At 43.8% G+C, this 26,520-nt stretch overlaps 2 protein-coding genes across 3 annotated transcripts in view; one reads left to right on the top strand and one right to left on the bottom strand.

Annotated features, from left to right (window-relative positions):
- DNAH3 (dynein axonemal heavy chain 3) overlaps positions 1 to 4,689 on the bottom strand; it is a 191,099-nt gene extending 186,410 nt beyond the window's left edge. The window contains exons 1-2 of the mRNA XM_024744485.1: positions 4,660 to 4,689; positions 446 to 550 (exon numbers count right to left, since the gene is read on the bottom strand). Coding sequence (XP_024600253.1) covers positions 446 to 550; positions 4,660 to 4,689 — 135 coding nt within the window. The remainder of the gene's footprint in view (positions 1 to 445; positions 551 to 4,659) is intronic.
- Positions 4,690 to 12,375: 7,686 nt separating this feature from the next.
- The window catches only part of LOC112399442 (ankyrin repeat and SAM domain-containing protein 4B), a 59,813-nt gene continuing 45,668 nt past the window's right edge, over positions 12,376 to 26,520 (top strand). The window contains exons 1-4 of one of the 2 annotated variants that reach the window (XM_024744651.1): positions 12,376 to 12,543; positions 19,558 to 19,726; positions 21,932 to 22,070; positions 23,354 to 24,458. In XM_024744651.1, coding sequence (XP_024600419.1) covers positions 12,448 to 12,543; positions 19,558 to 19,726; positions 21,932 to 22,070; positions 23,354 to 23,390 — 441 coding nt within the window. In that variant the 5' untranslated portion in view covers positions 12,376 to 12,447 and the 3' untranslated portion in view covers positions 23,391 to 24,458. Of the gene's footprint in view, positions 12,544 to 19,557; positions 19,727 to 21,931; positions 22,071 to 23,353; positions 24,459 to 26,520 lie in introns of those variants that run through there. The other variant, XM_024744652.1, reaches the window with a different exon arrangement.

The raw sequence follows: 26,520 nt of genomic DNA, 5'->3' as shown, positions 1-26,520 counted from the left end.
GCATCCCACATGCCTTACACGGTGGCTCTACCTTCTGCACACTGAGTGCAAATACTTTCGGAATGGACACCAACTGTACTTCTCTGACCATTGTGAGCATGATTTCTGATGACAAGGATGACAGCTTGCTTTCAATATTCAGTAAATTTGTGATCAGATAATTTACATCTACTGTCTTTATTGCTATGGACGTGGCTATAAGGTAGAAATAACTGTTCTCAATTTACAGCTGAATATGGAGAAGTTCAGAGAGTTTAAATAATGCAGCAGGTAAGTGAGAAGGCCAGATTCTAACTCACCTTTGTGTTACTGCATAGCTTTCTCCCATGGTGCTGTAGCCTCTTCCAGTGGCAAAAATGACCAAGGCCTCTAATGCCACTTGTCAAGTCTGACTGTTTGCCCCCAAACTAGTACCAGCAGAAGAGTAGCAGCCAGGTGAACATACCTGATAGAGTTCAGATGGTTCCTCGTTAGCAGAAGCAGGCAGAGGAGGCAACTCTGGCCGCATCTGGGAGTGGCTCATGTGATGTATCGAGTCACTTTTGTGGATCTGTGGGAAACAGACACAAAGCCACTCTTCAGGAATTAGGAAAGATTTCCAAGCTTCTGAGGTTGATAAGGAGTAAAAAGGTCCTCAGGAAAGGTTTTAGGCACAAAGTTCTGCCCTTCTCACCCCTATCCACTGTGTAGGTTTCATTTCTTAATTGTTAATGTGTCTCCTCTAGCATCTCCTCCTTGGCTACACTTCAGTGAGCAAATTCAGATATTTTTTTTTTTCCCCTGGGAAGAGCCCAAATCTGAGGGCACCTCCAGGTACCCTACCCTGGGTTGTAATTGAAAGGGTTGACTTTAAAAAATTGACTCTTGCATTTCACATTGGCAAAATTCCAAATAGAAATTTGCTTATGCAGTGACATAAGTAACTCTGTGCTTCTGTGGAAAGAAAAAGTATCATTTAAAGAGTGTGGGCATGTAGGTCCACCATGCCATTCAGTGAGTGTATACTTGAGTGAGCCTCAGACAGAGGTGAACCTGTGGCCCCCACTGCCACTCTCAGTTCCCGGTGCCTTTTCACCTCAGAGCTGAAGGTGATTTCAGTGTTGAGCAATGCTGTGTTTCTGTCCTACACCCAGCCACTATAAGCAAGACAACTACTCCATCTGGGGCTGTGATGGAGGAAAACTTCTGGGCTGGACTTACTGAGAGGTGTTGCTATACAGCACTTTAAAGATGGTTTAATGAATCTGCAAGTATAATTTTGGCTCTTTGTGATTTTTCACCTGAGGCAATGACTGTGTAAGATGAGACATTATTGGACAGATTTGATTTATTTGGGTCAGCAAATTAAGTCATGCAGGGTAACTGAAGGTAGAGACGTAGGGGGTATATGAATCAGATATTAGCCATCCCATGCCCCAACCAATCCCTCACTGATGACTCAATCTCATAAAATAATAACATTAACAACAATTACATCTGCCATCATTCTAAATATGATGTGCCAGGCACTTATGAGATTTTTTTATACCCATGTTCTAGCTGAAACCAAGGCTCACAGAGGATAGGTAACACATACGAGCCACACAGAGGTGCTTTTATTTCTTTAAAGATTTTTTTAAAGATTTATTTTGATGTGGACCATTTTTAAACTCTTTACTGAATTTGTTACAATATTGCTTCCGTTTTATGTTTTGGTTTTTTGGCCATGAGCCACGTGGGATCTTAGCTCCCCGACCAGGGATTGAACCTGCACCCCCTGCATTGGAAGGCGAAGTCTTAACCACTGGACCGCCAGGGAAGTCCCCAGAGGTGCTTTTAAATACACATCATTCAGCATCCCAACACACTGGAAATGGCAAGTATCACTTACACGGCAAATTACTTTGGGAATGTGTTGATCTTAAAACTAAACAAAAACATGCAAACTCTTAAACAAAATGCATACTGAGCCTGGGAGCTTTAAAGACATAATAGGTTCACTGATCTAATGGCCTAATTCAGTGGTTTTCAAAAATTTCAGACCCACTAACAGAACTTTATTAAACATGGGGGTGCTCAGGCTCCACCTTAAACAAGATGACCCTGTTGTTTTCAGCTTAGCACTGTGCCTGTCTCTCTGCTCTTGACCTCAATTTCAAGGATCTAAGAATCGATGAATCATCTCCAAGAGCCTTCTCTTTCACTACTGAAATTAATATCAGATCTGCACTGATGAGGTGAACAAAATGAAAAAACTCAGCATCAAAGGAAAGGAACCTGGCCATCCAAAATGGGTACGATACCATCCAAGGTAGATTTTGGCAGCAGTATTTTCAGGGAAATGAAGTCATTCATGGTTTCCTTCAGGATCCCAGATGTGACTGGGACATATACTGACATATACTGATTGATAAGTTAGGGCTGTCTGCATTTTGTCTTTGCAAGCAAGAAGGTTTTGTGGTCAGTGGAAATCTTTCCCTTGGCCTGGCTCTTAAATCTGTTTCAAATAAAGATATTCATTAAAAGAACAACAAGCAAACACCACAAATTTCAGACATCTTGAGTAAGTTACAGTTGAGGAGACTCTTTTGCAGTTGAGGAGAATATTAACATTATTCTGGAGGTGGCTTAGCATTCATGCTTCTGCTTATGGTTGGGGTAAACCTGATTTCAGCCCTGACATATACTGGGAAGTTACTCTTCCCAGCAAAACAGGTAGAATAGAGCCCTAGTGGACATAACTGGCTCTACTCCAATTTCTGTCCATGCTGTATAGTTTTCAGCCTGTGTCCAGGGTAGAGCATGTGATACAGGTCTGGTCAGTCAGAATACTCTCTCCTCCTAGACACTGTGATTGGTTCAGGGATAGGTGTGTAACCCAAGCTGGGCTAATCGCAATCATTCCTGACACTTTTGATAGTGCCATTGAGAAAGAGGTACTCTCAACAGCCATCTTTGCCTTATGTGAAAAAAGTCTTCCTTAGATTAAAGCCAACATAAAAGAAAGCAAAGCACCAGAAGGACAAAGACAGACTCCCAATGACATCAACTGGACCCCAGGATCCAACTTGGACTTCCCAATTACTTGAGCCCATAGATTCCTTTTTGGGTTTGAGCCAGACTGAATCATATGTAAGTCCCTCCATACTGAGAGATGGTTATCCAAGAGATAGACACAGAGGCAGCTGAGTCATCGCATAAAGAGAAAAGCCATTCTTGGGATAATAAAGAAAGAAAACAACATCTTGCAAGAAAGCAAACTAGGCACTTTCCTGGTGGCGCAGTGGTTAAGAATCTGCCTGCCAATGCAGGGGACACGGGTCCGAGCCCTGGTGCAGGAAGATCCCACATGCTGCGGAGCAACTCAGCCCGTGTGCTGTAACTACTGAGCCTGCGCTCTAGAGCCTGCAAGCCACAACTACTGAAGGCCGTATGCCTAGAGCTCATGCTCTGCAACAAGAGAAGCCACCACAATGAGAACCACACGCACCTAAACGAAGAGTAGTCCCCGCTCACTGCAATTAGACAAAGCCCGCACGCAGCAACGGAGACCCAACGCAGCCAAAAATTAATAAATAAAATAAAATAAAAAAATTTATATTAAAAAAAGAAAGCAAACTAACATTGAGCATTTTGCAGAGCACAATGGAGAGAAGCAGAACTGCTGAAGAACAAATTAAACTTTAAGCTAGTTCATGGGCACAGACTAAGATTTATACACACAGAGTCATTAAACCATGATAGCAGAAAACAGCTCAGTTCATGGGACAGGGACACATGGGACACATACAAGATTAGCAGATCTAGAAATCAATTCATAAAACAAAGAGAGTTTTCTTGAACACACCTGGTTAAGAATCCTCTGTGGCACCTTCAAGGTGAAAGAGATGGAGATTTTTGTAAGAACTACCTGGCTACCCAAAACGGTTTGTTAAAAATACTAATGCGTAAGTGTTCTCTCTGGTAAATTGCAGAGCATTTCCATTTCAGGGGGTGGGCTCAGTTAATTATCAACAAATCCACTTTAATTCTACAAAGTTTTGGTTTAAAATGCTCCTCTGGAGTGTAAAATGCTCCATACACTTCAATGTATGGCAACTTAGTGGATCTTGGCTTCTCCACCAAGATTCTGGCACCTAGATTGGGTAGAACTGTTACTTTCAGGTGCTTATTTCTGACTACATGTGATGTTTGCAAGTCCTTCACGGAAGCAGTTTCCAAATGCTCACTTAAGGACCTGCAACAGCAGAGTCACTAGAGTCTTAGCTAAAAATACCGACTGCAGGGCTCCACTCCAGACCTTTGAGATCAGAATCTTTGGGAGCGAGGCCAAGTCTCTATATTTTCAAGATACTCCCCAGTATATTCTTATATATGTACCTCCAGTGCTGGGAACTGCTGGATGGAACATATGGTCTAATGGCCTTGAAAAGGAAGGGAAAGAAAGGTGTCTATTCCTGAAATTTTCTCAGCAAAACTTGAAGATGTCCAAAAGACTAATTCAGCACAAAGCATAATTCAAGGACATTATTTGATTAACATATATGCCTGGTCAAAGAGATCTAACATGGCAATTGGTTTATGATTGAAACATCCCCTTTCCACCCACTTCCAATTTCCCTACATGTTGAAAATACTACAGGTATGAAAAAAGAAATACACCTTAAAATTCATACCTACCTTCTGAGATGAGCAATCCATGTCACTCATGTTCTCCATTCTAACTGGACCTATAAAAATATTAAAAAAAGGAACAAAGAGCTCTCAGTTTCTTCCTCTCCTATCAGTGGCTCTGAAATTCCTTATAGCATAATGGGGATGACACAGATTCTTCCTCTCCTATCAGTGGCTCTGAAATTCCTTATAGCATAATGGGGATGACACATCTGGAACTTTCCAGATGTTCTGAAAGCTCTGTTCACAGGGCTGCCTCTCCAAGGTCATGGACTTCAGCCCCCTGAGGAGTTTCCAGGTAGAAGAGGAGAGAAAGGGAAGCTAGAGAATGAAGGAACAGCCTTGGGGCTCTGCTGGGCTCTGTGCTGCAGCTTTCATGTGATGGCCGCTCTTCCCTTCCCCTGAGCAGCACCTCCCTTGGAACTTTTCCAGGAATACACCGACTTCACTGTAGAGAAGAAACTGAAGCAGAGTTACATACTAACACAGAGAAGAGGGAGGAAGCACCCCACCAAACATTCCCCTTGGCAGCCTGAACTCTTCTCTCTCCTCCTCTCGGGTTATTTTTAACACTGGAGGAGCTTGTACCCAGGTCCTGGGGCCAGTCACAAGGCTTCAGTGTCTGTTGCTAGGGAAGGAGGGGCCTCTGTTGTGCCCAGATACAAGACTGGTCTTGACTCAGCTTTGTGTCCAGGTCTCTCCCTTTGCTGTAGGCCAGCTGTCCAGCAGGAAGTTTCGGTGACAGGAGGGAAGATGGAAAAGTGTTTAGCAATGATCCAGGAGGTGAATGGCAACAAGAGGTTGTGCCTTTGGAGGCGCCTAAATGCACACAGAGTGGTGGTTAAATTCTTGGGCCCTAGAGTCAGACAGGTCTGGGTTCAGATCCTGTCCTTCACATTTAATTAGCTATGTGGCTTGAGCAAATTGCTTAATCTCTCCAAGCGTCCTTTACAATGTAAAATGCCAGCAATGTGACAACTTACCTCATAGGTGGGCTTGAGAGTTAATGAGATAATACCTGTAAAGCAACCTGCACATAGCAGAAGGATACCCAACTTGTTCCAGTTTCCTGGGACTTTCTGGGTTTTAATACTGCAAGTCCTGCACCCTGAGAACTCCCTCAGTCCTGGGCAAACTGAGACAGCTTGGTCACTCAACACAGCAGGCACTCTATAAGTGTGGCTAACATCATTCTCATGATAAACACAGGAACACATGCACATGTACGCTCACACACACAAGATACAAGTAGCTGCTGCCCAGACATTCAAAGCACACGTTAACTGGTCACTTTCAAAATTTTCTCAAAATCAAGTTAGATTTATTGAGCTCTTTTTGGGAGACAGGCTTCTATATATATATGTATGTTTTGTCATTCAATTTTCCCCAAAACTCCATGATGTTGCCATTTTATGATTGACAAAACCAAAACTGAGAAAGAAACATAATTTTCCTAAACTGCCAGGACTTCTAAGTAGTGCTGATACAATGTGGACCCTGTCCTTATGACTCCAGAGTCCAGTGTTCTTTCCATAAAGTACCTGCCCATAAAACAAACATTTCTGAGATCTTTCAATGAGCATTACATAGTACCAAGTACTTCCATTTCTCCTTTTTCTTACTTTTCCCTCAAAGTTTGGCTTTCCATACCTTCAAAATAACCTTGAGGCTCCTCATTCCTTACATTTGCACTCTCTACCATAAGGTATATATACAGTTTCAAATAGTGTTTGGAATAAATGAGCCAGTGACAGGGTTTGAGACTTTAGATGGAAATGGGGTTATTACCAGGCCTTCTATAATAGGATATGAAACCCCATGTCCCACAAAAAACCCAGCAACTGTAACCCAACAAAGTAAAGAACTCTGGAAGGGGCCTGGTAGGGTGCCCATGAGCCCCGTGACCTTGTGGGTGAGTAGGAGACACACCTCCCTTTAAAATTTTGTGTGCTTTAAGTCTACCTGTGTCCAAAAACATCAAAGCAATAATTACAGCTTTTATTGATGTATATTAGCTGTTGGCACTGTGGTAAGCACTTAATGAGCATCATCTTCCCAAATCTTCTCAACAATGGAGAAGGTGAATACAACTATCCCAAGTTTTACGACTGAGGAAACTGAGAAACAGGGAGGTTAAGTAATTTGCCCATAGTCACTCAGCTAGGTCAGTGGCAAAGTTAGAACTTCACCTGATTATGGAATCTGCTCCATGGCTTTAACCAAAAGCCTACATGTAGTCTGAAGAAAGATAGAAAATAAAAAAAATATCTGCCAAAGAGAATGAAACTTCCATCATCTCCCCTCTGCCCCAGGCCACCTCACTGGCACCAGAATTGCTTGCTGACTTAATCTTCTGTTCAGCAATTTCCAAGTGAGGATGCAATCCTCAAATCCCTTAATCAACTTCAAGTACATAGGGTTGTCAGATGAAACACAGGATGCCCAGACATACTCATACTAAAAAGTTACCTGTTGCTCACCTGAAATTCAAATTGAACTGGTTGTCCTGTATTTTTATTTGTTAAATCTGGCAATATGGGGAGAAGAGGTCAGCTAGCCTCTAGGTTACCCCCATTTTTGTGGTGTTAACAGCTTAGAGTCTCAATCTGTTGCTGGAAATTTTCACACATTTGTAATTCAGAGCCCAGTGTTTCTGGCAGATCTTTTCTGAGGCTTGAAACAGTTGCTTATCCAGGGACTTAATTTATTGACCCATCCAATGGTCAGCAAGAGCCAAGTCCTTGTGCTACTGAGAGATGCTAAGATTCCCACCGTTGGGTAATATATAGTGTGGTAGATAGAGAAGGCAGCCAACACACAAGGAAACCCAAAATCTGGCTGGACCTACAAAAATGCAAGTGAGGGCTTCCCTGGTGGCGCAGTGGTTGCGAGTCTGCCTTCCAATGCAGGGGACACGGGTTCGTGCCCCGGTCCGGGAAGATCCCACATGCCGCAGAGCGGCTGGGCCCGTGAGCCATGGACGCTGAGCCTGCGTGTCCGGAGCCTGTGCTCCGCAACGGGAGAGGCCACAACAGTGAGAGGCCCGCGTACCGCAAAAAAAAAAAAAAAAAAAAAAAAAAAATGCAAGTGAAAGGAACTAGAAGATTCACAGAGGTTCCCCTAGATGGCACCCTTGAACAAAATTTCCAGTGAAGGCCTCAATTCAGCTTCCCAAAGCAACACCCACCAGGGAAGGAGGGTTGCAGTTTTGTCCTAAAGAAAAAAACCCTCCAAACCCAAACAATAACCAACCCTTTCCTGGATGGGGCACCCATCACACTGCAGCTGAACAAAAGGCATGAAAACGGACAGGACTGCCTGAAACGTAAAAATTTAGGGATACTTTTCCGTCCATGTCCTCCTATCTTCACCATTAGCTCCCCCCTTCTTGGCGCTTGTGGAGTTAGAGCAGGATCCCTTAGCTTATTATTATTATCCCCAAGCTTATTTCTCTATCCACCAGCCTGATTATTTCTAGAAATATTAGTTGGTAGAATACATCATTGGAGGGTGGGCAAAATCAGTGAAAGAAGTCAAAATAAAACTGTATCGCATATTTGAAAGTTGCTAAGAGAGCAAATCTTAAATGTTCTTGTCACAAGAAAAAAAATTCTGTCACTGTGTATGGTGACAGATGTTAACTAGGCTTATTGTGGTGATTATTTTGCAATATACACAAACATCAAATCATTACGTTGTACAGCTGAAGCTAATATAATGTTATATGTTAACTATACCGCAATATAAAAATAAACAAAAAAGGGCTTCCCTGGTGGCGCAGTGGTTGAGAGTCCGCCTGCCGATGCAGGGGACACGGGTTTGTGCCCCGGCCCGGGAAGATCCCACATGCTGCAGAGCGGCTGGGCCCGTGAGCCATGGCCGCTGAGCCTGCACATCCAGAGCCTGTGCTCCGCAACAGGAGAGGCCACAAGAGTGAGAGGCCCGCGTACCACAAAAAAAAAAATTTAAATAAAAATAAACAAAAAAGAAAAAGATACCAAGTAACCATGATAAGACACAGAAAAAGAAAAGCACAATACGTTAAATATTTTTGAGCTCCTCCTATGTTCCCGATAGGTGCTAGGTTCTTTACAGCCATTATTGCACCAGTCCTCACTACAACCCTGTGATTGCTTTGATCTTTCCTAAAGAGTTGTTTTTCAGGTGCCTACGGACACAAGTCACAGAGGAGAGACAGATCAGCAAAGGTCCCTGGATGGAAAGGGCATGAGAACTGTGCAGTAGCAGGCCAATTCTCAAGTCTATCCCTCTCCATTTTACAGCTGAAGCTGAAGCTCAGCGAGGTTAACTCATCCACACAGTAAGACTCTGCCCTGGGATCAGAGTCCAGGACTGTTGGACCTCGGTTCATGGTCTTTACGAGTATGTTCTATGGCAGTTGTTCTCAACCTAGACAACTGTGCCCCCCAGGGGACATCTGCCAATGTTTGGGGGTCTGCAGGGAAGGAAAGTACTACTGGCATCTAGCGGTTGGAAGCCAGGGTTGCTGCTAAACATCCTACAATACACAGGACAGCCCACTCAACACAGAATTTTCCTGACCAAAATATCAATAGCGCTCGCTGCCCCTTGAGAAACCCTGCTGTATGGGCTGAATTTCAGGCCAAGGAACATGTGTTCTGGCTCTGACTTGAAACTGAAGGATTTGGGATTAGACTTTTTCATTTATAAAATGGAGATACTAATCGAACCGATCTTTAGGGATCTCACTGGCTCATGATATTTGCGTTTGAGAAGTAATGGTTAAAACCTTCCAGTCAAGGTCGTACCTCATCACTTGTCTGTCCTGAGCTCCAGAGATGCTTCCAGAAGAGCTGGTTCAGGGTATTTAGGCAGGGGAAGCCCTGAGACCCTGGGAAAACCCGTTCTCAGCTGCCAGTCCACCTGTCTCAGAGATGGCCTGGGCGCCCTCACTCCAAGCCAAGAGTGTAGGAAGGGCAACTCTCTCTGAGCCTCAGTTTCCTCACGTGCTCCTCACTCGTGGCTTGTCCGGGAGGCTCCAAAAAGCTGAGGGAGACAGCGTCCTTTGCAAGAACTGCAGGCGGGGAGAGCCAAGCGAAGGGGAGGGGAGGGGAGAGGAGGGACGGCGCGGCGCCGCGCGGCGGAGGAAGACTGCTGGCGGGGGTGGAGTGAGAAGGCTGGCTCCCGCTTCAGAGCCGCCGCTTGGGCGTGTCTCCTCTAGCTGCCCGCGCACGCTGCTCGGACTGCAGCGCGGCCGCCAGGACCAGGTGAGAGCTGCCACCTTGGGCGCAGGGGACCCGGCTGGCTAGACAGCCCCCTCGCCGGGCGGGACAAATTTTGGAGGAGGGCGGTGGGGGGGGAGGGGGTCGGTTGAGAGGATAGTCGGTGTCCCACGCCCGAAGCCTTCAGCACGACGTTTGTTAATAAGGGGAGTCTTATCCCTCCGAGCCCCTGCGAGACCCCCATACACACACACATACACCCCTATACCTACTACTACATTTGGTAAAAGGGTTGCCATCCCCATCCCACCCCGGACCCTTCCCCTTCTTGGGAAACCTGGTTGGGAAGACTCCGAACTCCCTCTTTAGGATTAATGAAAATGGGTGCCCTCCTCCCTCCCGGGTTCTTCTCTACGGAGGGCCCCTCCCCCCTCACTGCAGAGAGGGGAACTCCAAGTACCACAGGTGGGATTCTCCTCCCCAAATTAATGACGGTGTACTCGACTCCCCGCCCCCAAGCTCCCATTTCTCAGCCTCGGTGCCCCCTCGGGCGCAGAGCCCCCTCTGTACCTGCATCACCCCCCTTTTCCCCTCTCCTTGGATCCCAAGAAACTGGCCGCCTGTCCCCTCTCGCGTTTAGGAAGGCTGAGAGACTGGAAACAGATGGGGAGGGGGAGGTCTGATAGGCCCGAGGCGCCCGGCAGTTCCCGGCCTCAAGCCGGAGATGCGACCCCTGCCCCGCCCGGCTGGAATGCTCAGGGTTTCCGTTTGCCCCGGGAGGGGCGGTAGTGGAAGAGCCGGGGGCTTTTGGAGGGGTGGGGCGTGGAAGGGGAAGGGCGGGTTGGCTCGTGTCCTCCTGGCTCAGCCCGGAAGGCGCGGAGAAGGCAGAAGGCGGGAAATTGTGCGCTGCGTCGGGTTAAGGGGTTGCCGTCTTCACTCCTCCCGAGACCTCTCAGTGCCTAGGGAGGCCCCTCCGAGGAGTGAGTGACTAGGGGGTCTGGGGATTGGTGGCCCGGTGGTTGCGTTCCACGGATGTGGCCGCTGGCATTTTACCCACGCTGGCCCCTATTGGACTCCCCAAACCGGCCCGGTGGCGCTTGGGTTTCCAAGGCCCTGGGAGACCAGTAGGGGAGCTGGGCTTGTTTCTGACCCTTGCAGATTGGAGATTAGGGGAATTGAGTGCTGGGAACATCGCAAATTCAAATCTGTGCCAGCTGTAGCTTCAGAGACAGTATGGGAATGGGAGTTTAGTCCTGCCCTGTTCAGGGGATTCCTGTTTCACAAAAGGGATTGTAGCAGAGAATCTCTAGCTGGAGAGATTAAAATGTGCTTTAATTTGGTGCTAGACCCTATAGATATTAGGAGATACCTCTTCCCATCTCACATAATTAGCATGGGGGACGTTCAGTATGGTAAATAAATGTGAGCATCTCTCAGTTAATTTTGTCCACTGTGACAGAATCTTTTAGGTGTTTGTGCTATAGGTCAGGAGATCAGTTGTAAGGGAGAAATGGAAAAGATATCTGTGTCCAGCCCTACAGTGTTATTCTGGGAAATATAAAATAACAATATATTAGTTTATATGAAAATTAAAAAGGGTTTAAAAGATAGATATCTAACTTAACAAAAAGCTCTTATTAAAAATAAATAATTATGTGAGATTGGGACAGTCCTGGAAATTCCAGCCTGTTGAGTCACAGGGTATAATTGTGGCAAAGTCTGTCCCTCAGGTGCCTCTCTTGTTACGGAGCTGAGACTTACAAGAGAATAATTTATGGCACAATATAATTGGGAGCCAACCTGTTTAGTGTATTGGCCACTGTCACTTGTTTGAAAAAGTTTTTCTGGCCAAAAAAAAAAGGCAATAGGACTTGAAATAGTGTATTCAGCTTTCTTACTTTCTTCCACATTCTTTTCACAATTTTGTCAGGCTAAAAAAAAAGCATAAGCTCTCAGAGACAATACCATTAACATTTTCTTATATGTCCATCTAGATCTTTTATTTTACTATGGATATATACATAAAATACATAAATACATATATGTGTTTTATATTATGGATATATGCATAAAATATGTAACAATATATAGTATCCTATAATTTTTTCACATCATAGATATATTTTTATTTCACTAAATAAATGTCAACATCATTTTAATGGCTATACAGTACTCCATTCTATGAATTTATCATTATTTAACCTATTTCCTGTTAGTAGACAGCTTCTTTCCACTGTTTTACTATTTATTATGTATTAGAAACGGGTACACTGCATATCCTTTTGGCATGTTTTGATATAACTGATTATTTCCTTCAAGTTCCTGGAAAGTAAATTGTTGGATCAAGGTGTGTGCAATTTGAAATTTGGATAGATATTGCCAAGTTACCCTCCATCTGCATGCCCACCATCAGTGTGTGAGGATAGTAGAATCTCTTGTTGGGTCAGTTGGGTGAAGACCACTAATGGTTTAAGATACTTTTCATTTCCTCCAGCAAGAGACAAGGTGACATGAGAGATTTGACTGTGCCCTGCACTGAAGAGCTTACTGGTAGAATTAATCCCTAAAGAGACCTGAAGTGGGTTTCAGGATGGTGAAAGAAGAGCCCCCAAGTACTTCAAAGGACTTTCAGGAGCTGCAGAGGAGGGTGTCTTTGCTGATAGCGGCTGTCCAGAGTAACTCAAAGGTCAGTTTCCAATCAGAGCACATAATGGAAGATCCCAAAATAATACTAGCTTAAACACCATAGAAAGTTATTTCTCTCTCAAGTAGAAGAAATTTGGAGGTAGGTCAGGAATCTTTCTAACTCACCACCTTGTCATGTCTGAGTTGTGACCTTCAAACTCACTGTCCAAGATGACTGCTAGAGTATCAGCCATTGTATCCATATTCTAGGCAATAAGATGTGGGGAGAGAAAGACTTGCATACCACCTCCAATTTAAGGAGACTTCCTGGAAGTCATACACACACAAAGCTTCCAGTTGCATCTCATAGACCAAAATTTAGTCTTATGATCACCCCTTGTAGCAAATGCAATTCTTTAGCTGGAAATAGAGGCAACTCTTAGTCTGTGCCACAGATACCATCCTTTTTTTTGTTTTGCTGTTAATTTTGACCTGTTACCCTGAAAATGAGAGGCTAACGTCTACTTTGAGCCCAGTGTTCCACTAGAAATTCAGTGTTCAATAGAAATACGACATAAGCCACATATGTAATTTAAAAGTATCTAGTAGCCGCATTTAAAAAGTAAAAAAAAGCAGGTGAAATTAATTTTAATAGAGTATTTTATTGAACCTATCTAAGATATATTTCAACATGTAATCATTATTAAAAATATTAATGAAAAAAGTTATTGAGATGTTTTACATTCTTTTTTGTACTAAGTTTGAAATCCAGTCTATTTTACACTTAACAGCACATTTCCATTTGAACTAGCCATTTTATAAGCGCTCAATAGCCATTCAATGGCAATGGGGCTTGAGATAGTATATTCTGCTTTCTTGAACTTTTAACTTTATTGCTTTCTTCTATGTGCCTTTCAGCATTTTTTCAGGGGAAAAATAATAGCTCTCAGAGATAATATTATTAGCATTTTGTTGTATGTTCTTCTAGACTTTTTTTCTATGCAATATACCCATAAAATACATATGTATATGTAAGAAAGTGAACTGGTTGGTGATCTGCTTTTTGTATTGGACACCACTAGTATCTATTTGAGGAGCCAGACCTTTGCAGTCTAGAGCAATATACTCTATAGAGATCTTTTCTGAACTCATCCCCAAATGCCTCTGGCACTCTTTGTGGATTTAGCAAGATATTTTTAGGTTGGACAAGCAGCTTTCTAGCCAGCAGGCTGAGACTCTTGTTACTAAAACTTAGCTCCATGAGAAAGGTCCTCATACTCATCTACATGTTCCGTTGATTCTCGTTATATAATTTGTGTTAGTTCTGTTCTGTTGAGTCACCTCAAACACTGAATTAGCACATACTGAACAATTGCTCAAATGGGAAGTACAGGATTAGGTTCTGGCAAACTTCTGGTGGCAACATTTTCATCAGCCAATCAAACCATCACCTGTTTTGTGTGTCTTTTTGTTTAAAGGCACCTTTATTCTGTAGATATTATTGATTCATTAACATTGAACTCCAGGCCAACAGCCTGTACTATACAGGCAGCTATAACTCTTGCCTGAACGAAGTTTATCTAATACACGTACGGTATTTTCTCTAGAAGGCACGTCACAGCCTTCTTATACTTAGGAACACTAGACAGTACTGCTACACATTTTAAATGTCAAAATCACCAACAGAAGACATAAAAATGCGGAAAAAGGTGGCACGAAATAAACCATGAAAAGGACAGTTGTATAAAGAGCTAAAACAAGAAGGCGCAGTGTTGCCTAGTTTGGCCTCAGCTGGGAACATGTGCGTCAGGTGGCTCACGTTTTTCACTGCCGTGTGCACGTCCATGAAAGCAACTCAAAGTGTTGATTCTGGGGTTACAGATCAATTTTAGTGGGTAGGCAAATTCACAGATATGGAATCCGCAAATAATAGGGATTGTACATTAATTAACCTTGGTTGAGCGCTTATTATATGCAAAGCACTGTGCTACACACTTGGCGTATCTTAACTTAGTTAATATTCGTGTCTACCTCCTAAGGTAGGCATTTCAAAGCATGTGAACTCTGACTTCTTGACATTTCTTCATTTTTTTCACCTTAGCTCCTCAGCCATGGTCATTGGAATAGATTTGGACTAGATAACTTCCAGGGCAGTTGACTCCCGGGATGATGGGACAGATCATCAGTTGGCTAAGCCCTGATGTTCTTCAGATAGTCCTGAGGTAGTTTCTTTTAAATTTTTAAATTATATTAATTGAATTAATTATATTAATTGTGTTTACTGAATAGAGTAATCTTGGCAGTAAAGGAAAGGAAATCACCTGTAAACCCATCACTAACAAATCCAGTGGTGGTGTTATCATTACTGTTGTTATTATTAGGACCCTTTAGTATGTAATTTTTAGATCTAGTGGTTTTAATTGTGGCAGATGTAGTTCTATATTTTTATTTTTGCTTGATATTGTATATTGGTGTTTTTCCATATTAAAGCATAGGTCTTCTGAACAATTATTTTCTTGGTGGTAGAACCTTCCCTTAGATTGACTTACCATGATTTACATAGTCATCCCCTTGCTTCTATGATATTTAGATGATTTCTTTCCCCCAAGTAATTTATAATCTTTTCTCAGAGTTAATAAACCCTTTGAGTTCCAGATAAGAATAGATGGCTTCCAGATGGAGTGTTTGTGAAACAACTCTGTCATCTCTTCTAGGAAACCTCTGGAATGTCAAGTCTTAATTGTCTTACTTTTAGACTGACAGAGTCAGAAACCTGTCGCAAATAGGTTAAACAAGCAAACAAACAGTGAGACCTCCCAGGGCTTTTGGGAAATGTAAGGCTATCATAGAAGCCAAGGCAGGAAGTAAACAGGGTGGAGCCTCAGGAGGGGTTAGAACCAGAGTCTGGCAGGTCACTGGGGTCAGAGATAACTCTCAGTGCCCTCTCTTGAGACATACTGTTCCTCATCGTAACTCTTCCTTGTGTATCAGCTTCATTCTCCTCTCTTTGCAGCCTGGCTTCCTTTGCTCTTCCATTCACATGGGCAGACATGATCGCCCAGGATGGTACCTTCAACTCCTCATGTCTCCTCCAGCTCCCAGCTGAAATCCTCTATGGGACCTGGTCTTGGGAGTGCTTGATTCCTAGGAGCAAGAATCTGCTTGACCAGGTCACCTATGGCCAGGGAGGTAGCAGTTGGGCTGGGGCTTTCCATTTCACTGGTATAAACATGGCTTCAGGGGCCCACCCCTGCTGTGAGAGGGGGCAGTTTTCACAGAGGAGGGAAGAGAGATGGAGCATGGGCTGGGCAGATGCCCTCCCAATGGTATCTCCTTGTGTGGATTACCTAGGACAAAATAGTTTTGGTCTCATGCTGGTCCTTTCCTTCCACAAAGGATGTTTTTTTAATTTATTTTTTTATTATTATTTTTTTGGGACAAAGGGTGTTTTTGAATTACCTCCTTGGCACCTGTATTCTAATCCTGAATCACAAGGACCAAAATCTGGGAGAAATTGTCACACAGCACCTTGGACTTGTCATTACCAGTGGTTTTAAATAATGCTGACCCCTCTGCCCTCCACCCCTCTGGTAGCAAAGACAGTGGATACTGATTATCTTTTGCATTCTAACACCGGGGAATTGGCCTCTCTTCTGAATAGTTCCAGATGGAGCCTTCATGTCCTTAAACACTGGCCATGTTGTCCCTATTTTGGAACCTCCCATACTCATGTGTGCATTTTAAAATAAATCACCTGTGTTTGACCTTGGGCAAGTTGCTTGGGCTCATTGACTCTCCATCTCATCTTCTCTAAAACAAGCAATGCCAGGCTCATAGCTTTGTTGTGAGGATGATCTCAGATGTCGTTTGAGAAGGCCTTAGCACAGAGTCTGGACCATAATGGTGCCAGTCTGTCCCAGCCTGGCATTCCTGGGTTATTTAGCACCGCACCATGCCTGTAAAATCTAGGTTGGATAACCTGTGTGTGCTTCCAGGAGGGCGATGGAAAATGTTGCTGAATAATAAGCTCTCCCACTTTGCATCCTTCGATTGTGTCACCCTCTGTTGCCTGGGAGAATGAAAAGTTAATTGCTATAGTCTAATTCCCGGATTTAAATAATGTTAAATTTTGCCTTGTTATCTACCTCGTAGCATTGTAGAGAGAAAAAAATAAGGAGGTTTATTGAAAGCTCTTAAAATAGTGCTTGGCACTTGAGTGTTTAATGAATGTTCTCTCATTATTAGGCATAACTGAATCATATCTTCCTCTTCTGAGACCGACTGGTCCGAGCAGGGCCATCCTCCCTAGGGGAAGACAGTTGCTGGGCTTAATTGTCTGCATCTTAAATTGGTCTCTCTGCATATCTGAATAACTTTCTATTTTTTCCTTGTAGGGCCCAGATTTAGAAGAGGCTAAGAAAAAATTAGATTTCTTAAGGACTACAAGTAGTCCCTTCGTGCTTTTCCCCTCTTGGATCCCTATGCCACACTGTCTCCTGGTCCTGTTGAATTTTCTTTTGTCGTTCCACTTTCATACTGCATCTCCTCCTCCTCCTTGTCCCTCCCTGCCATCAGCCTAGTTTTGGCCATCATTATCTCTTGCTGGCTTCCCTGCAAATCTTCCTCATTGCCTCTTGCACAGGACCACCAGGTTCATCTTTTTAAAATTATTCCTTTGATTGCATCACAGTCCTGCTCAAATGCCAATAGTTCGCGTCTTGTTTTTTTTTTAGGTAAAATTTGAGTGTGCGCTTTTCAACAGAAATATTATGTGAACCACATATATAGTTTTAAGTTTTCTAGTAGCCATATTAAAAAACATAAGGGTTTCCCTGGTGGCACAGTGGTTGAGAGTCCGCCTGCCAATGCAGGGGACGCGGGTTTGTGCTCCGGTCCGGGAAGATCCCACATGCCGCGGAGCGGCTGGCCCGTGAGCCATGGCCACTGAGCCTGTGCATCCGGAGCCTGTGCTCTGCAACGGGAGAGGCCACAACAGTGAGAGGCCCGCGTACCGCAAAAGAAAAAAAAAACATAAAAAGAAACGTAAAATTAATTTTAATAATATATTTTATATAGCCCAATATATCCAAAACAATATAATTTCAACATGTAATCAATATTTAAAAATCATTGATGAGATATTTTACATTCTTTTTTTAATACATTCAGTGCACATCTCAATTCACATGCTGATTTTCCATTGGAAATACTTGGTCTCTATTTAGATTTCATAAAATTGATAATTGAAAAACTTATTTGAAACATACCCACCTTATTTGAAATGTAATTAAAATTTTTTCAATGACTGAATCAAACATCAGTTTTTAAATTTAACTTAGATTAAAAATCCAACTCATCGGTCATGCTAGCCACATTTCAAGTGTTCAGTGGCCACATGTGGCTTCTGTGCTGGACGGTCTGGGTATAAAGTCATAAGCCTGGCATTCTGGTGTTCCAGCCTCATCTGCTCCCCCGCCACTGTGGTTACTGGGTCTCTTGATTTTAAGGATCAGACAGAGCAGTTCGGTCTGTCAGGTGACCCCTGGAGGTTTACTAAGAATACACGTGGACTAGGGCTGGAAAGCAATCAAGACCTGAGACAGCTCAAAGGAGCATCCAGCCCCACTCCCGTGGCCCCGCTGCCTCTCTCACACCTTCAGCCACCCTAACGGGAAGATCTCACTGGGTTCTGATCCTAGAGTATCCAAGCTGGGTATTTCCAGCTCAGAGGTGATTCCTGGCACAGTCACCTCTGGCGAGAGAAGCTGAACAGCCAAGTCTTAGATAGCTTTTGTCAGAAAGGAGTAGCTGGAGGCAGTGTAGCCAGTAGGTGTTATGCCATTTTGGGCCGGGAACGGTCCCAGGACTGAGAACCCTTTGAAGCCCCAGGACTGAGAACGGTGGCTTTGTGGAACAGCCTTTTCTAGTTAAGCAGAGTGAGTCCTGTGCTTTGTCACCATCAACTTGAGCTCCAAAATCCTCCTGCCTTCCAGCTTGCCCACAGTTTCCTCCATTTGAGTCACTTGGGTGAAGAACTCTTTCTAGGAGAAGGTGTGTTTTGGTTAGTGGCACCCACCATCACTGAAGCTTAAATTACATCTTCAGTTCACCTGCTGGCCTACATGGCCCTAAGGAATGAGACACAGGAAGGACGAGTTTTGATGGGGAAAAGTTCTGGAATGATAGAAGCTTTCAAGGGAACGGGAACTAGCATGCCAGCACTGAGGAGAGAGATGGCGTGGACCCTAAGAAGAGGGGGAAGCCCATCCTTGTGAGGATGCCTAGGGCCAGCTCTGTATTAAAGCAGCCCTCCCCAACCCCCCACTGAGCCAGCTCCAGAACCCTTTTGCCTGGTGGAGGAAGATAACCTACTTATTAACACAGCATAAGCTTGCAGTAGTCATCAGGCTGTGGCCTGACTGTGGTATCCAGGTTGATGACATCAAAACATTTTCTCCTAATGAAGTGGCAGCCATTGCAGACATCTGAAGTGGAAAGATTTAGCTTTGAATGCCTAGATTTTGCCACTTGGAAGCCGTGTGACTCTAGTTGAGTCATTTCGTCCCACTGTTTCTCAAACTTTAATGTGTGTACAAATCACCTGGTGATCTCATTAAAAAAACAAGCTGCTTTGGCAGGTCTGGGTCAGGGCCCAAGATATTGCATTTCTAACAAGCTCCCAGGTGATGCCAAGTAGCTAGGACTTAACCTCTCTGTGCCTCAGTGGCCTCAACTGTGAAGTAAGCAGCCAATTGTACATATATTACATCAGAGCACACATACGCTGAGGATGCCTTCTGAGAGGGTGTGTGTGAAGCAGTAGAGCCATGCCTGGGTCTTTCCTCCTTTCACAAGACTTGAGGTTGGGTGGGGCCCTCAAACTTGCCCCCTGTCCACAGCTGCCTTAAGCTGTTGCTGGGGCAACTCATGTCTTGGGAGGTTTATTATTCTTGACTTCTTACCTATGGGCCTTCCGACTTTATAACCTTGGCTTATACTTCCTATAGCTCGGGTGAATTCATCAATCTGGGGTTCGGACATGGCATTCAGTCCTGCTCGTCCCCTTTGCCCACAGGTGGTTGCCTTCATGAAGTCTCCAGTGGGCCAGTACCTGGACAGGCATCCTTTTCTGACCCTCACCTTGCTGGTGTTTGCTGCTGTGTCAGCCGTTCCTGTTGGCTGCTTCCTGCTCCTCGTGGTGCTTACCTCCCTGGCTGCGTTTTTGGGAGTCATATTACTAGAAGGTATCCTACTCAGTTACTCTCCCCCTTGGAAAATGACTCACTTGGGATGACAGTATTTATTGGGCATCTGCCACTCTTGTCAAAGGTTCCTGTTCTTGTCTATTAGAATCCCACCTCCCCCAGTGTGATTTTGGACACATTATTTACCCTCTCTGAGCCTCAAATTCCTCATATGTAAAATAGGGATATAATAATACTATCTCAGAGGGTTGTGAGGATTGAAACTTACAGTTGCATAAAGTGCTTAGCACAATCCTTGGCACAGAGTAGCTTCTCCATGAATGCTAACTATTGTCATTAAACAGAACATTAAAATTCACTCCACAGATAGTTATGGAGCACCTGTTGCATGCCAGGTGCCTTACTATGTACTGAGGTTCCCCCTTCTCCACCTTTCCTCCTGAAGTCCCACTGCCAATTGTCAGCTTCTCCCTGAGTTGCTAAGTTAAAATTACTACGAAAGTAAAATCTGATTGGCTCAGTTTGCCTTTTCAACTCAGATCACAGTCCACAAAGAGATGGTTGCCATCTGCTCAGGTGATCACCTCTGGCTCATTCTGTGGCTTCCCAGAGCTAAGAGCACCCAGGGTTGCTTCCCTACCAAAGGGATTGTGGACAAGGCAGTTTACACTTGAAGAAGAAGACAGGCACGGTAGGTGGATGAGCCAAATACAGTATGGCAGAGTGGTTGTTCAGTAAATATTGATGGATAGATGGGAGAAAGATGAATCAATATCAAAACAAAGGTAAATTTAGAAAGAAATAAGAGAGCCACTACCCTTTTGTGGTATCATACAAAGCTTTACAGGAGAGAGCACTTTAAAGATGTATAACAACTTTGTCCCAGAGTAGACAAGGAAGGGCCTTCTAGATAGGAGGAACAGCGTGTGCAAAGCTGTTCCACTTTAGAGCGGTGGTTCTGCAACTTGAGTCTGCATAAATCTTACTTGCTTTCTGAACATGTGGACTTTCATGTATCATCCAGAGACTGTTATTTAGTAGGTCTGGAGTGGGGTCCAGAAATGCAAATTTTCAACAAGATTCCCTAATGCATCTGATTCTGATACAGCTGGTTGTTAGCCATCCTTTGAAAAATACTGATCTAAGATTTTGTAAATCTTTATGAAAAGGCAGCATGTCTGTTTACATTCTCTACTTTCCTTCCTTTCCAGAGTCCATCCCTGAAACTGTCACTGTGGAGTACTGGGTGGGCTATTTGACAGCTCGTGAGGCAAGGGGAAGGATGTCTGCCATGCAACATTTGCCATGTTATTAGTTCTGCTTTGGAAAGAGGAATTTTGTTATGAGGAAGGCAAGAGAAAGTGTGCTGGGCAGACTTTCTGCCACAGTGAGTCACATATATGATAGTCATTTAATTGTCATGTCAACACTTAGAGGTAGTTATTATTATATTCTTTTTACAGATTAGTTAAACTAAAGCTCCAAGCGGCCCAAAGTCTCACCATAAGTGACTTAACTAGGATCAAACTCAGGCGTGTCAACTATGAAAATCCATCCTCTTTCCATGGTATCTTTTATTACTTTTCTCCCATAGACCCCATGTTATAAAAATGTATTTTCTCTGCACTTATTAGATGGTAATTCATTAATATTCCCATTAAAAACTTATTTAATGGTGGGTAAAATGACCCTTCAGCCCTATGGTTACTGTGTGATAGTTGCCAGGCTGGGTTGTAAAGGATGTAATCAAAAGTTATGTTTAGATTTGACTTTATTTAGCCTGCATAGCCTTTATTTCCATAGGTTGTGGGTAAGTGTAAGTTATAGTATTTGGTAGGCAGTTTGAAACACTGGTCATGATTTACCACCCCCATTACTGTCTTGGCTAACTCCTTCTAGAGGATTCCATTGGGAGCCCATCCCTGACCTTGAGAATGAGGGAGTTTCAGATTCTTGCCATGGGCAAGACAGGTAACAAAAGTGAGCAAAGCAGTCCAAGAATAATACAGTTGGGAACAGTGGGGCCTGGAAGAAACTGGAAGGCCAGCAGTTGTTGCCATGCAGTGATGCTCACTTGGGTATTGAGATTGCCTCCTTTTTAAGTGATACCAGAAGTCTGGATTTTTGTGGAAAACCTCCTCACTTAAAACATCTGAGTTAACTGTTGTTTTAAACACAGTGGTGCAGGGTCTGATGTTTTCAGTCTGTTTTAGATGAATGATTCTTTGACACGCTTTCTTCTAGGACTGGTCATATCTGTGGGCAGCCTCTCACTGCTTTGTGTCCTCTGTGGCTTGGGCTTCGTGTCACTCATCATGTCAGGGACAATCATAGTGTCCTACATGGTAGTCTCCAGCCTCGTCAACTACTGGTTTTCTCCCAGGTAAATACATGTCAGTGCAATAATGTTAATCTTTACTATTTGGGGAGATTTTCACAAGTAACACCCTAACCCTGGTCACATCATACTCAGTCTCCCAAGATAGGAGGTGCCTAGCCTCTTCACGTCTCTGCTTAAAAAGAGGTAAGGTTTCCTTCTCATTTTTTTTTTTTTTGATTATCAGGTAGGAATGCTTTGGTGGCAAGTAATGAAAAACCTAAGTAGATACTAGCTTAAACAAATAGGGATTTATTTTTATTGCATAACAACAAGCTGGAGATAGCCCAGTCCTGGCACAGCCTCTCTAGTGTCATCAAGGTACCAGGTACCTTCTGCCTTTCTGTGTTGCCATCCTTACCCCACTGGCTTGTCACCTCATGGCCACAAGAAAGCTGCTGCTGGCTACACCAACTTCATTCAAGGCAGGATGAAGAGAGGAAAAAAAAATGAGTCCTCACCAACTGAGTCTGACCTTTTTTGTCAAGTAAATGAAATCTTTCCAAGAACCTACCCCCTTTCTTACCCCAACCAACCTCATTGGCTGGAATTTTGGCAGATAGCCACCGTAAGCTGGAAGGGAGGCTGGGAAATGGAGTATAAACCCACAAGGAGAAGGGCCTTGGGAATGTGTGTTGGTCAGCCAAGCTCTGGTGTGTGCCATAGCTCCCCTGCTTGGGGTATAAGTGTTATTAGCAAGGCTACTTGAAATTCAAAGAGAATCCATAGAGCCAGTTAAGTTAATATCAATAGTGCTACCTCCTCTCTCACTTACCTCTGAAACCTACCATCACTGGGATGAAAAAAGACAGACCTATTTCTCTCCCTGCCCCATCTCCCTTCTGTTAAAGATGTAAAGAAATGGTCAGTTAATTAGAATTAATTAGAATTTGAATCCCAGCTATGCCATTTTTTACCTGTGTGATCTTGAACAAGCTGTTCAACCTCTCTGTTCTCAGTTTTCTTCCATTGGTAAAATAGGCCTACTCCTTGCTCTGCCTCTCTCACTGGATTGTCATGAGGACACAAACAATAATTTGGAGAAAATGCAGTATCCAAATTAGAATGGGAAAAAGGATCATAACCCTTGCCCCTAATTCAGGTATTTTGACCTCTCGGGCCCCCAGTTTCCTCATCTGTAAAGTCAGTGTAGCCCAAAATCTGGTGTGGTTGCAAGAAGCAACCAAAACTAAACCAACGAAGAACGTCATTCGTTCCGCCATGTATACTCTCAACATTGCTCTTTAAAGAGGCCTTAGAGCTGATCATTTCCTCTTCTTGCCAAACAGACTATGGACACAACACAACTCCAGTGGCGACTGTTAGCTGGCCATGAAGTCTACACACTTAGAGGGGCTCTACCAGGAATGACCAGCTGAACGGAACCAAAGCTTTTTTTCAAGCACCTCTGGAAAGCTGTTGGATCATCCTTGCCCCTTGGGATTATGACTCAGAAGGGACTGGGTAGTCAAGTTTTTCCTGGAGGTGTCCTCTAGCTTTTTCACTTATTTGTAGGGTCCTGCAATGGACAGTTTTGGGGATCTTGTTGCTCTTGGTCAATTCCATCAGCTGACCGGCCCTCACATGGAGAATCAGCAGAGAATCTCGATGGCGTGGCGGCTCCTCGCACCTCTCACCCCCTCTTCCCCAGAGATGCACACCTGAACTTGGCAGGGTTCTGAGCCTCTACAGGCCGGTAACTTGACCCCAAAGGCTCAGATCTTGTATCCGAGGCCCCAATTTGGGGCAGCCACAGATTGTTTTTCCTTTTTCTTTCTTCCTTTTTTTTTTTTTTAAATGAGAGCTGCTTATTTCTTCACTCATTTGAAAAAAGAGGTGGGGGAAAGAATCCAAAACAGAACAAGCTCTTCTGCCTTATTAGCCTTTTATCAGAAAGACAAACAACATTTGCATATTCATATATTCATATTTGCATATGAGAGGAATAATAGCCTCTCAGACAAAGTTAGAAAATAGAGTCCAAACTTAACCTTACGGCCAAGAGCATATTTTTCTAAGTCTAAAGGTATGGTTTCCACTGTTGAGTATTGTTAAGTCATGTTACTCTTTAAAATATTTGCACTTGATACTTTTTTATTGTTTTAAGGACTTGTCTTGTTAAACCATTTCTTCAAAACGTCCCATGAAAATGATAAAGGACTACAAAAATTTTTTAAATCCTATGGGATATCTACTTCAGTGGTTTATTCCCTGTAGTCTTTTATTTAAAAATATTTATTTAGATGAGCTTTTTTTCTTCACTCTATTTCAAAATACCCCCTTTCTAGACATCAAACCCATTTTTTCCTTCTGTGTCAATTTCATGGCAGATCCTGGGTAATAAAGCTTTTTTAGTTGCTAGTGATAGACACTGAACTCAAAATGGATTTAAAAAGTGGGGGCAGAGGGGGACGGATTCGTTTCACTGAACTAAAAAGCCGAAAGGTAGGACTTTAGGCGCTGCTGGATCCAGGGGCTCAAGTGGTGTCATTAGGCATCTTTCTCCCTTCATCTCTCAGCGCTGCTTTTCTCAGTGTGAGCTGAGTTTTAGGCAGGCCCTCTCCATGTGGAGGTCCCAGCAGCTCTAATTTTACATCAGCCTTGTAGTTAGCACTCCCTATTGGACAAGGAAGCTGTTCTTTTCCAGTAGTATATTTAGATTTTTGGCTCCGATTAGACAGACTTGGGTCATGTGAGCAACCCCAAACCAAACACCGTGGCCAGGGTGGATGGAATATGCTGACTGGGATCAGGGCTGGGACATGTGTGCATTCTGGAACCAGGGGAGGGGGTGGGCCAGCCCCACTGGTTCTGCATAGGTGGGAGTGCTAGCATATGTAGAGATGGGAGGACAATCCGATCCCAAAGGAGTATCGCAAAGAAAGGGAATGTATGCCAGGCAGACAGAAGCAAATACTTGCTCTTTGATTCAGGAGGGCATAAAGCCTTCATTTGGTGCTCAGACTTTTCTGTATCCCATGACAGTCAGCCACACCTGTCACTAAAGGGGCCTTCAACTCTTAGAGAACAAGAACTGCCTTTTCCTGCCAATACATGGGGGTGTTAATATTAACAGTTACTATTTACTGAATGTTTCTTTCTGACCTGCAAGTGTCTGCTATTAGCTGTCTAAGCTAAATACCCTGCTGGGTTCTGAGGCTTCAGAAAAGAAGAATGAAGAGGGCCCTGGCCTCCTGAAGTTTACTTTTTAATGCAGGAGTCAGCTAACAAGTGTATTAGTTATCTATTGTTGCGTGAAGGTTTACAAAGAGCACTTTTGTCATCCTACATTTTCGGTGTGTTAGGAGTACAGGCCTGGCTTAGCTGAGTCCTTTGCAAGACTACAACAGCAGCGCTGCCACGTTGCTTCTCCTTTGAGGCTCGCCTGCGGAAGGATCCACATCCGAGCTCACATGGTCATTGGCAACATCCATTTCTTTGTAGGCTTTGGGGCTGAGGCCCTCATTCCCTGTCATATGGCAGCTCACAGCCTGACAGCTTGCTTCTTCAAAACCACCCAGGGAGAACGTCTCTTAGCAGGATGGACATCACATTCTTATAACGCGTAATCGTGTATGCATAATCACATACATCCCATCACTCTCACCCCATTCTGTGGGTTAGAAGCAGTCAGGTCCCACTCACACGAAGAGGAGGGATCACACAAGGGAATGCATACCACAGTTGAGGATCATGGGCTCCACCTTAGATTCTACCTGCTACATCAAGTAAACAAAATATTAGATTATTATGATAAGTGCATTGAAGAAAGAAGGGGCAGGCCATGTCAGCCACAGAAATCTTTTCTTTGAACCACATAATGAGAAGTTGCCACTGTGCTAAGAGCTGGACGGGGGGCAGGTATTCCCAGCAGAGGGCGCAGCAAAACAAAGGCCCCAAGACTGGAAGGAACTGAATGTGTTTCAGGAAAAGAAATATCAGTGTGACTGGGCTTGGTGAGTAAAGGGTAAATGGAGGAGAGAGAGGAGCCCATCAGGCAGGACCTCATAGGGAAAGAAATTTACAGCAAAAAGCAAAGGGAAGATGAAGAAGAATTTTACACTTTGCATTAAGAGGGACATAATTAGACTTGGATTTTTAAAGGTCACTTGTGGCCAATGGATTGGGAGTCAGAAGTCCAGTTAGCAGGTCTGTGGAGGTCCAGAGCAGAGGATGGTATGGCTTACACTAGAGTGGAAGTTATGGAGACCCTCCTCATTTGGAGAGCTAGCAGCAGTTGGTGGTGGATTGTATGTGGGTAGTGAAGGAAAGGGAGACACAAGGATGGCTCATAAACTTTTCATTTGAGCCAGTGGGTAGTCAGTGACACTAGTTTCTGATACGGGGGCTGTGTGAGTAGTCAGAATCTGCTTTGCTCATGTTGAGTCAGATATGCCTTTTTGACACCAAGAGGATGTGACTAATGAACAGTGGCTTAGAGAGTAGGTATGGGCTG

The sequence above is a fragment of the Neophocaena asiaeorientalis genome, unplaced genomic scaffold (genome assembly GCF_003031525.2).
Source record: "Neophocaena asiaeorientalis asiaeorientalis breed wild unplaced genomic scaffold, Neophocaena_asiaeorientalis_V1.1 scaffold91, whole genome shotgun sequence".
Lineage (NCBI taxonomy): Eukaryota > Metazoa > Chordata > Mammalia > Artiodactyla > Phocoenidae > Neophocaena > Neophocaena asiaeorientalis.
Note: the sequence above shows the minus strand (reverse complement) of the source record. Positions and strands in the feature narration are given on the sequence as shown.